General features: G+C 41.6%; 1 protein-coding gene and 1 non-coding gene across 3 annotated transcripts; one reads left to right on the top strand and one right to left on the bottom strand.

Annotated features, from left to right (window-relative positions):
* The first annotated feature begins 132 nt into the window (after positions 1-132).
* Positions 133-6,160, top strand: LOC123723804 (uncharacterized). 2 transcript variants are annotated; one of them, XR_014380531.1, is made up of 5 exons: positions 133-2,644; positions 2,842-3,401; positions 5,208-5,255; positions 5,630-5,772; positions 5,964-6,160. It is a non-coding gene; the product is annotated as an uncharacterized LOC123723804 (transcript). The 2 variants fall into 2 exon arrangements; XR_014380532.1 differs by having other exon boundaries at positions 137-341; positions 2,405-2,644; positions 5,208-5,772.
* LOC106578377 (neural cell adhesion molecule 1-like) lies at positions 5,594-9,025 on the bottom strand. Its single transcript, XM_045701375.2, has 3 exons — positions 8,898-9,025; positions 7,471-7,675; positions 5,594-6,789 (listed from the first exon to the last, which is right to left on the bottom strand). The coding sequence occupies exons 1-3, from the start codon at positions 8,968-8,970 to the stop codon at positions 6,750-6,752; spliced, it is 318 nt and encodes a 105-aa protein (XP_045557331.1). The 5' UTR covers positions 8,971-9,025; the 3' UTR covers positions 5,594-6,749.
* Positions 9,026-11,326: the final 2,301 nt, after the last annotated feature.

Genomic DNA, 11,326 nt, shown 5'->3' with positions numbered 1-11,326 from the left:
TAACACAAATCAGTTTGGTGGTTTGGCTGTGGAATTGTTGTGGCTGTTGGAATTTTTTTCTCTCCAAAAAGCAGAAGTTTGACAGTAATTTCAGTGAAATCAATGTTTTATTTTGACATCAGTACTCCTACACAACCCTCCAGTCCTCAATAAGAATAATTTGCCCAGCCACTGCTGGTCAGATAACACACAGCAGAGCTGTTGGTACTACGTTCTTGGATCAAAGATTGTATTAATTACATATTTTCTGGAATACAACTCTCCTTCCTACAGGGCTAAAGCTGTTATGCACTGTCAATACATTCTACAGATATCTCTGCTAACTCTAATCTCCCTGCCAGGTACGTTTTATCTTTGTTTCGGTTAATTATATCTATCAGTGGTTTTTCTCATCACAAGGGCAATGATGTTTTATATCGCGGTTTTCAGGCACACTGGCCCAGAACTGGTCAGTTTGGTACAGGGACAGGGACAGGGACAGGACTATCGTTATCTGTGCATCAAAAGGCTCATCAGTGGTATTTGACTGTACATACAGCTACCCAGCTACCCAGATAGTTAGAAGAAGGATATGGTTCACTCCGAGAGACTAGACGGCTCACAGCAAGGAGATGGAGTGTTTAACACATCTGGACTGATTAAGACAAGATACAGTATAAGAACAGAGTTTTATGACCAAGACAATAACTGCACACTGAAACTCAACAATGTGACTGAAGATGACAGTGGTCGATTTTTCTTCCGATTTTAATCAAATACAAGTAATGACGCCCCTCAGGGATTTACAGGATCATTGGGTGTGGACCTGAAAATATCAGGTAAATCTAGACTTATGTACAGTTGAAGTCGGAAGTTTACATACACTAGGTTGGAGTCATTAAAACTCGTTTTTCAACCACTCCACAAATGTCAGGTTAACAAACTATAGTTTTGGCAAGTCGTTTAGGACATCTACTTTGTGCATGACACAAGTGATTTTTCCAACAATTGTTTACAGACAGATTATTTCACTTATAATTCACTGTATCACAATTCCAGTGGGTCAGAAGTTTACATACACGAAGTTGACTGTGCCTTTAAACATCTTGGAAAAATCCAGAAAATGTCATGGCTTTAGAAGCTTCTGTTAGGCTAATTGACATCATTTGAGTCAATTGGAGGTGTACATGTGGATGTATTTCAAGGCCTACCTTCAAACTCACTGCCTCTTTGCTTGACATCATGGGAAAATCAGAAGAAATCAGCCAAGACCTCAGAAAAACAATTGTAGACCTCCACAAGTCTGGTTCATCCTTGGGAGCAATTTCCAAATGCCTGATGGTACCACGTTCATCTACACAAACAATAGTACACAAGTATAAACACCATGGGACCACATAGCCGTCATACCGCTCAGGAAGGAGACACGTTCTGTCTCCTAGAGATTAACTTAATTTGGTGTGTAAAGTGCAAATCAATCCCAGAACAACAGCAAAGGACCTTGTGAAGACGCTGGAGGAAACAGGTACAAAAGTATCTATTTCCACAGTAAAATGAGTCCTATATCGACATAACCTGAATGGCCACTCAGCAAGAAAAAAGCCACTGCTCAAAAACCGCCATAAAAAAAGGCAGACTACGGTTTGCAACTGCACATGGGGACAAAGATTGTACTTTTTGGAGAAATATCCTCTGGTCTGATGAAACAAAAATAGAACTGTTTGGCCATAATGACCATCATTATGTTTGGAGGAAAAAGGGGGAGGCTTGCAAGCCGAAGAACACCATCCCAACCATGAAGCACGGGGGTGGCAGCATCATGTTGCGGGAGTGCTTTGCTGCAGGAGGGACTGGTGCACTTCACAAAATAGATGGCATCATGAGGCAGGAAAATTATGTGGATATATTGAAGCAACATCTCAAGACATCAGTCAGGAAGTTAAAGATTGGTCGCAAATGGGTCTTCCAAGTGAACAATGACCCCAAGCATACTTCCAAAGTTGTGGCAAAATGGCTTAAGGACAACAAAGTCAATGTTTGACCCAAGTTAAACAATTAAAAGGCAACACTACCAAATACTAATTGAGTGTATGTAAACTTCTGACCCACTGGGAATGTGATGAAAGAAATTAAAGCTGAAATAAATCGCTCTCTATACTGTTATTCTGACATTTCACATTCTTAAAATAAAGTGGTGATCCTACTGACCTAAAACAGAGAATTGTTACTAGGATTAAATGTCAGGAATTGTGAAAAACTGAGTTTAAATGTATTTGGCTAAGTTGTATGTAAACTTCTGACTTCAACTGTACATGTCATCATACTAAACAATTAAGGTATTACCTAATGTACAGTAGAGTGGCCAGTTATTAACCCTTCAACATGTCCTATATTTGTTATACATGTTTCTTCTTCCTCATGTCAGTCTTATCCCTAAAGTTAAATGAAAATGGCCCTGTTAAGAAGAGAGATAATGTCATCCTGGCCTGCACCTCCACCTGTAAACTTCCTCAAATGGAGTTCCTCTGGTTTAAAGATGGCCGCCCACTCTCTGGTGTCCCTGGTGGGCAGTATCCTCTAGGTCCACTTTCCCCTAATGACACTGGGTGCTACTCCTGTGCTCTGGGGCAAGGCATATCTACACCAATACTGCTGGATGTGAGATGTAAGTCAGCAATAAATGTTGGTTTGAAGCGATTTTTTCAGTAGTCAGCTATCTTCAAGTTGTTGCGTTCTCTTCGCAGTGGCCAATGTAAATTTCAGTTGGCTTGGTTGATTCATTGTCTGTATTTATGTATAAACGCAGTACTATTAACATACAGTCAAGCTAATACACAAAGAACAATGTACGTCTGTTTCCAGATGCTCCAAGGGACGTTTCTGTTAAGGTCAGCCCGAGCCCCGAGGTAGTGAACGGCAGTCGTCTGACTATGACCTGCAGCAATAATGCCAACCCTGCAGCACAGACCTACATCTGGTTTCAGAGGTCAGGACCGCTAACTTCACTAAGATTAGGGATGGGGAAAGAACACACCTTCAAAGAAATAGATTCTGATGACAGTGGACTGTACTTCTGTATGGCCCAGAATGCCCTTGGATCACAGAACTCTACAGACCTGGAGGTGAAAGTTAAAGGTTGTGCAACACTTCTGCACTTCTTGTATGTCACGCTGTTGTGATATCTGTCCTGTGTATCTCAACAAAACAATGGCATGCAGACAGGGATATGAAGTTACAGTATATGATGTTGCATGTCATCTGTGGAATATCTTGGAGGAAATATTTTATATACAAAACCATGGTCTGATCGGTTCTAATAGTGTATTTTCAGAATCAGCCCATTTAATGATGGTCCTGGCAGCATTTTGGGCTCTTTTCCTTGTCACAGCAGTGATTGTGGTGCTCAACATTTACATAAAAAGGTGAGTGGTTTGAAAATGCGTAATAAAGAACTAAACATATATTATAGTGCACTGAAGGGCCCTCTCTCCCCTATCTTCTTTAGAAATGTACATAATTCCATTTCCCTCCCTCTTTAGCTGTGTATACAAATGAAAATACACTGTCTACAGGCTTGATGTTGTAATCATGTCACAACTGAGACTTCTTCTTTCTTCTTTCTTTCCAAATGTTCTTTCAAAAGAGATACCAAACTGGCATCGACAACCACCAACTGTTGGTTTGGTTGGCCAACAGTGGAAAGTTACTAAAAAGCATAACCTCTCTAGGGTATGTGGGACGAAATCGTCCCACCTACTCAACAGCCAGTGGAATCCCGTGGCGCAATATTCAAATACCTTAGAAATGCTATTACTTCAATTTCTCAAACATATGACTATTTTACACCATTTTAAAGACAAGACTCTCGTTAATCTAACCACACTGTCCGATTTCAAAAAGGCTTTACAACGAAAGCAAAACATTAGATTATGTCAGCAGAGTACCCAGCCAGAAATAATCAGACACCCATTTTTCAAGCTAGCATATAATGTCACATAAACCCAAACCACAGCTAAATGCAGCACTAACCTTTGATGATCTTCATCAGATGACACTCCTAGGACATTATGTTATACAATACATGCATGTTTTGTTCAATCAAGTTCATATTTATATCAAAAACCAGGTTTTTACATTAGCATGTGACGTTCAGAACTAGCATACCCACCGCAAACTTCCGGTGAATTTACTAAATTACTCACAATAAACGTTCACAAAAAACATAACAATTATTTTAAGAATTATAGATACAGAACTCCTTTATGCAATCCCTATGTCCGATTTTAAAATAGCTTTTCGGCAAAAGCACATTTTGCAATATTCTGAGTAGATAGCTCGCCATCACGGGCTAGCTATTTTGACACCCACCAAGTTTGGCACTCACCAAACTCAGATTTACTATAAGAAAAATTGGATTACCTTTGCTGTTCTTCGTCAGAATGCACTCCCAGGACTTCTACTTCAATAACAAATGTTGGTTTGGTTCAAAATAATCCATAGTTATGTTCAAATATCCTCTGTTTTGTTCGTGCGTTCAAGACACTATCCGAAGGGTAACGAAGGGTGACGCTCCGGCGCGTATCGTGACAAAAAAATTCTAAATATTCCATTACTGTACTTCGAAGCATGTCAAACGCTGTTTAAAATCATTTTTTATGCGATTTTTCGCATAAAAAAGCGATAATATTCCGACCAGGTAACCCTGTTTTCGTTCAAAGACTAAAAATCTAAAATGGACTCTTCTCGTGCACGCGCGCGCCAGTCTCATTGTTCTCAGATCGACCACTTACCAAATGCGCTACTGTTTTTCAGCCATGGCCTGCAAAGTCATCATTCAACGTTCTGCCGCCTTCTGAGAGCCTATGGGAGCCGTAGGAAGTGTCACGTTACAGCAGAGATCCTCCGTTTTCAATAAAGAGAGTGTAGAAGGCCAAGAAATGGTCAGAGAGGGCACTTCCTGTAAGGAATCTTCTCAGGTTTTTGCCTGCCATATGAGTTCTGTTATACTCACAGACACCATTCAAACAGTTTTAGAAACCTCAGGGTGTTTTCTATCAAAATCAAACAATTATATGCATATTCTAGTTTCTGGGCAGTAGTAATAACCAGATTAAATCGGGTACGTTTTTTATCCGGCCGTGCAAATACTGCCCCCTACCCTAGAGAGGATAACAGGCTATTTAGTTGGCCTTTATGGCTGAATTCCCTCTTTGTTTTATCATCCACAGAATTGGAACAGGGCTGAGAAGAAGCTTCCGACCAAACAAGTCCCCCAGGTAGGTGTTCAGAGGAAAGTAATGTACTAACAGTAGCCTTACTGTGGTTGTCTGCTTCTACCCCTTCACCAACACAGTCAGTCTGATCACCAGGCCCTGTTGTCTGAAGGGAAATTACTAAATCGGTAACTGTGGAGAGTCACTTCAAAGTGATGCAATGGACTATGTTGTCATTGCAAAACAAACCTTACACATGTAATTTATTGTTCTATTTTTCTTAGATAATAAAAACCGGCTTGTATGAAAGTGAATGGTAAATGTGTAAATCAATCCCATTGAACTTTGAGTTAGTTAAACTATACCAAAGAGTAGAAAGAGAGTCATTCTATGTCTGGGGCCAGTGCTCAGTATTTTGACTGTATTCTGACTGTTAGATACAAAAATCAACATTGTCTACACCAGAGGACATCTATGAAAACATGAGACGGTCAGTCAAGCCGATCACTGATCCTGATGACATGAACTACGCAGAGCTCAATATCAGCCCTGCTCCTTCACCCATGTAAATAACCACAGAGTGAGTGAGACACTCACAGTAAATTCCACAAGTAAAATAATGTGTATCAAAACAGTTGCATAATAACTTGCAAAAAAACATGTACCCAACAATGCAACAACAGGCTTACATTACGTAGTATCTGTAATATAGTAATAACTACTAGGTAAATACAAATATAGATCTGCACTAAAATCTGTTCCCCTTAAAAGGAGGCAGCGGAATAACAAGGCAGAGGATGACAATGCAGTTAACTACAGCCAACTACAATCACACTGAGGTGGTCAGAGTAAGTACAAACAATGTACAGTGTACAATGTACAAAATAAACAGTAAAAAAGTGGATAATTAAACAAATACAAACATAAAATGATTACATGAGAACACAGGGTATGCCATTTAACAACAGGTTATAAAGAAATGTGCATTTCATATTGCTCTGTGCTATATAAGAGATCTGTATATTTCTCATGATTACAACACTTGAAGACATGTAATTTTGACACGTCGTTATTTGTTAATGAGATTATGCTGTATACTGTACATTCAATGTGGAAATATGTTAATATGTTAGGATAAAATGTCCTTATTAAATAATGGTATGTCACTTTCAGATTTTTTTCAGATTAAAGTGAATATAAACTTCAATAAATAATGAGTTATGATTAAATTCATGAACTACGAAGGTCTCCCTGACAATTTACAGCAGCCTTAATGTACTGAAATATAACATGAATGTACTGAAATATAAAAGCAAGGAAATGTAACACTTAACATGAGATTACACAGGGCTGGATGAAATTACAACCATCTGTTGATGTTAGACATTACAGTTCACAGATAACTTTCCTAATTCTTATCCTTTCTCAACATGGACTGTCCTGGGAACTCTCCAAAAACATTTAACTAAGACCCCCAACTCACAATACTTCCTCCTTACTTTGGCATTTATAGGTTCCATTCTTCAGATACTATGATGTCACTTCCTGTTCAGTAACTCAGGCCTCTGTGGCAGGATCTCCACTGGGGGACGTTTTCCTGATAGGAAATGATAGGTCAGGTTAGAAATAAAATACAACTCAATACAACTAGCCATGCAAATATTTAATGAGTCATTGGCTCAGTAACTCAATATGCACATGCAAATACAGGAAAAAAAGACTGTGTGCCTACTAATTCTGAGAGGGCATTCCCGTGTTCATCAGCTCAAGTCATCAAAGACTCTAGCAGTGGCAAGTGGGTGGTGGCTACCAAACAATTAACATGGGTATCAAAAAAATGGCTAAGATTTTCAATTTGCACATGGGTATAGTAGTTATAATTTAATTAGTCAGTGATCAAACACACTTGCTGACTTATAAGTGCGGAGGTGCCTCTTTTTGCCCTTTTTTAAGGATCACAGCCCGTTTAGGGCGAGGGTGGGCTGTGTCCACCCCTCTGACATCATCATGGGCAGCCTACTCAAAATTTGGTGAGGGGTGCTTTGTCGTACATGACCTCCGCCTGCAACCCATTATTTGCTCCATTTTGTGTCTGCAATTTTGGGATGCTATCCCTTGCTATGCCAAGCCTATTCAACTTCAAGTCTCTGCATTGAAGGACACACATAAACTGAGGCTCAGGAGGGTTCATACAGAGAAACACACATAACCACACTACAACCCTCTGAATATGTTACATTGAGGAACAGGCAGACAGTAGGCTAGAGAACAGTGTTACCCATTAGAGGTGCCGTCACCCTCCTCCACAGTCTTCATCCCAGGAACCTTCTGCCCAAACAGCTTGACAGCCAGGAACATCAGCATGCCACAGCGGTTGGTATAGCAACAGGTGGCGTCCACAGCGATCAGTAGCACCAAGAAGATGACTATGACAATGCCTGCCACAGCCCCTTTCCCCATCACACCCATATTCATCTTGGCTACTGAAAGGGAAGAAGGGAGGGAAGGAGTGAGGGAGGGTATGAAAGGGTGGGAGAGAAGGAGAGAGAGACACAGAGAGGGAGAGATAATCATAACATTTTGCTGATCATAACATCAGCAAAACATTTTATCCTGCCCTGGCATTCTGTTCTGTAACTGTTTTTATTTCAGAGATATTTTCCGCTCTATTGGACAATAGTCCGTTTTCCAGTATGTGACGTCACCAAATCATGAACTAATTGCTGGCACCTGTGCCTGTTTGCCAGCTTAGCCCGGGACTCTGGAAAACCTATTATAAGGGGAAAGTGCAGAAAGGTGTTAACGGGGGAGCTGGTCCTTCGATGAACGTGAGGCTCTGTAACCCTTGCAATTATATTGCACTCACCCTATAATCACACATAGGCTATGAGCTTAATTACACACTAGGAGGTGACATTGCACACAAAGGTGGGAACATGTGGTTACACAGAAAACTGGACATCAAATACTCTTAAAGCATGTGACTTCATTGCAGACAGGTGCTTGGACCAATTCAAACAGTCAAAAGACCCACACGATAGTGATGAAGGCACATATAGGACCCAGCACTACAATTACAGTTCTGTCCTCCCTTCATAACCCAAACTGTAATTTCTAAAAACTAAACACATTTAACAGGACTCAGCCAACAGAATAGGACACAGACATGACACTAAAAACATTTAAAAAATGTAAAAACATTGAGCTTGTCTAGCTGACGAGACGCTCCCGTGGGGTCTGAGCATGTGCACCCTTGCTGAGCTGGCAGGCATGGCAAGTTGCAGGCCGACGGTAGGTACATATCTAAGGTGCACTGAGTAGCCTTAGCCTTAATCAACAACCTCGCAAAAAAGCTTTCTTATCTGGTTGTCGTCAGCAGCCTTACACAGCAGCGAATAACACCCTCCCACCATGTGCCTTACACCACAGTTTTCTTCTTCCTACTCAGGCTCAGTGGCATAGACAGCAGAAATATAGTAGGGCGCCTATCTGAGATAGGCTGTCTTATGAAATTAAATGTTTTTAATAAAGTATATAATTCTTTGTTATATTGTTGTTGAGTTATGGTGTGTCCTTCACTCTGACATACCGGTTATTCTTAAGGTGGTGGCAGCACTACGTTACTCTGCTCAATCCAGTATTTGTCCCACCTCTTGGAAGGTCTCAAGCTTTATTTCACTACTACAGTATGCCATAACAGCTTACCAGGCTGTGGGACGTTGAAGTTCAGCTTGGCAGGGCTGGAGGAGCCGTAGGAGTTGACGGCTAGCACCTCCATGTGGTAGTCTGATTTATACTGCAGGTCATGGAGGTTGATCACTGTCGAGTTTGACGGCAGGTCCTTCTACCTCTAGTCCTCGTCCGCCTTATTCTTAGAGAGAGACAAAGAGGGGGGATAAGGACATGCAAACTCTGTAATGTCTTGAATGGAGCCGGAGAGGATGGCTGATGTTTTACATGCTCCTAAACAACTGTGTTACTTCTTTTTTTTCTTGTGTTGTTTGTAACTTATTTTTAAAATTATTTTGTACATAATGTAGCTGCTACTGCCTCTTATTACCGAAAATAACTTCTGGACATCAGAACAGCGATTACTCACCACGAAATGGAAGAAGCTTTTTCCTTTATCGAGTCCGATGTGAAGGATATACTGCTTTCCCGGGAACAGGCCCAAATCCCTGTCATTTGCGTGAAGCAAAGATGGAGAAAAAGGGGGCGGAGGTCAGGCTGCCATCTGAGAATTGGTAGGCGAGCGAGTAAACCTCCACTTCTATCCGTTCTACTGGTCAACGTGCAATCATTGGAAAATAAAATTGATGACCTACGAGCAAGATTAATAAACTACGGGACATTAAAAACTGTAATATCTTATGTTTCACCGAGTCATGGCTGAACGACGAGATGAATAACACAGCTGGCAGGCTATACACTGTATCGGCAGGACAGAACAGCAGCCACTGGCAAGACAAGGGGTGGGGGTCTTTGTATATTTGTAAACAACAGCTGGTGCATGATATCTAAGGAAGTCTCGAGGTTTTGCTTGCCTGAGGTAGAGTTTCTCATGATACGCTGTAGAATACACTATCTACCTAGAGAGTTTTCATCTGTATTTTTCATAGCTGTCTACATACCACCACAGAACAATGCTGGCACGAAGACCGCATATGTATACCACCATAAGTAAACAGGAAAATGCTCATCCAGAGGTGGCGCTCCTAGTGGCCGGAGACTTTTTAAATCCGTTGTACCAAATTTCTACAGGCATGTTAAATGTGCAACCAGAGGGAAAAAAAACTCAAGTCCACCTTTACTCCACACACAGAGACACGAACAAAGCTCTCCCTCGCCCTCCATTTGGCAAATTTGACCATAAATCTATCCTCCTGATTCCTGCTTACAAAAAAAATGTAAGCAGGAAGAACCAGTGACTCGGTCAATAAAAAGTGGTCAGATGAAAGAGTTGCTAAGCTACAGGACTGTTATTCTTGCACAGACTGTAAAATGTTCCAGGAATCTTCTGATGGCATTGAGGAGTACACAACATCAGTCACTGGCTTCATCAATAAGAGCATCGATGACGTCGTCCCCACAGTGACTGTACGTACATACCCCAACCAGAAGCCATGAATTACAGGCAACATCCACACTGAGATAAAGGTTAGAGCTGCCGCTTTCAAGCAGCGGGACTCTAACCCGGAAGCTTATAAGAAATCCCGCTATGCCCTCCGACAAACCATCAAACAGGCAAAGCATCAATACAGGACTAAGATTAAATCATACTACACTGGCTCCGACGCTCGTCGGATGTGGCAGGGCTTGAAAACTATTACAGACTACAAAGGGAAGCACAGCTGAGAGCTGATCAGTGACACAAGCCTACCAGATGAGTTAAATTACTTCTATGCTCGCTTCAAGGCAAGTAACACTGAAACATGCATGAGAGCATCAGTTGTTCTGGACAACTGTGTGATCACACTCTCCGCAGCCGATGTGAGTAAGACCTTTAAACAGGTCAACATGCACAAGGCCGCAGAGCCAGACGGATTAACAGGATGTGTACTCCGAGTACGCGCTGACCAACTGGCAAGTATCTTCCCTGACATTTTCAACCTCTCCCTGTCTGAGTCTGTAAGACCAACATGTTTCAAGCAGACCACCATAGTCCCAGTGCCCAAGAACACTAAGGTAACCTGCCTAAATGACTACTGACTCGTAGCACTCACGTCTGTAGCCATGAAGTGCTTTGAAAGGCTGGTCATGGCTCACATCAACACCATTATCCCAGAAACCCTAGACCCACTCCAATTTCCATACCACCCCAACAGATCCACAGATGATGCAATCTCTATTGAACTCCACAATGCCTTGTCCCAACTGGACAAAATGAACGCCTATGTGAGAATTACATTCATTGAGTACAGCTCAGCGTTCAACACCATAGTTACCTCAAAGCTCATTAATAAGCTAAGGACCCTGGGACTAAACACCTCCCTCTGCAACTGGATCCTAGACTTCCTGACGGGCAGCCCCTCAGGGGTGCATGCTCAGTCCCCTCCTGTACTCCCTGTTCACTCATAACTGCACGGCCAGGCACGAGTCCAACACAATTATTAAGTTTGCCGATGACACAACAG

The sequence above is a fragment of the Salmo salar genome, chromosome 02, assembly GCF_965601325.2.
Source record: "Salmo salar chromosome 02, fSalSal1, whole genome shotgun sequence".
NCBI classification, from domain to species: Eukaryota; Metazoa; Chordata; class Actinopteri; order Salmoniformes; family Salmonidae; genus Salmo; species Salmo salar.
This window is presented reverse-complemented; position numbering and strand designations above follow the sequence as displayed.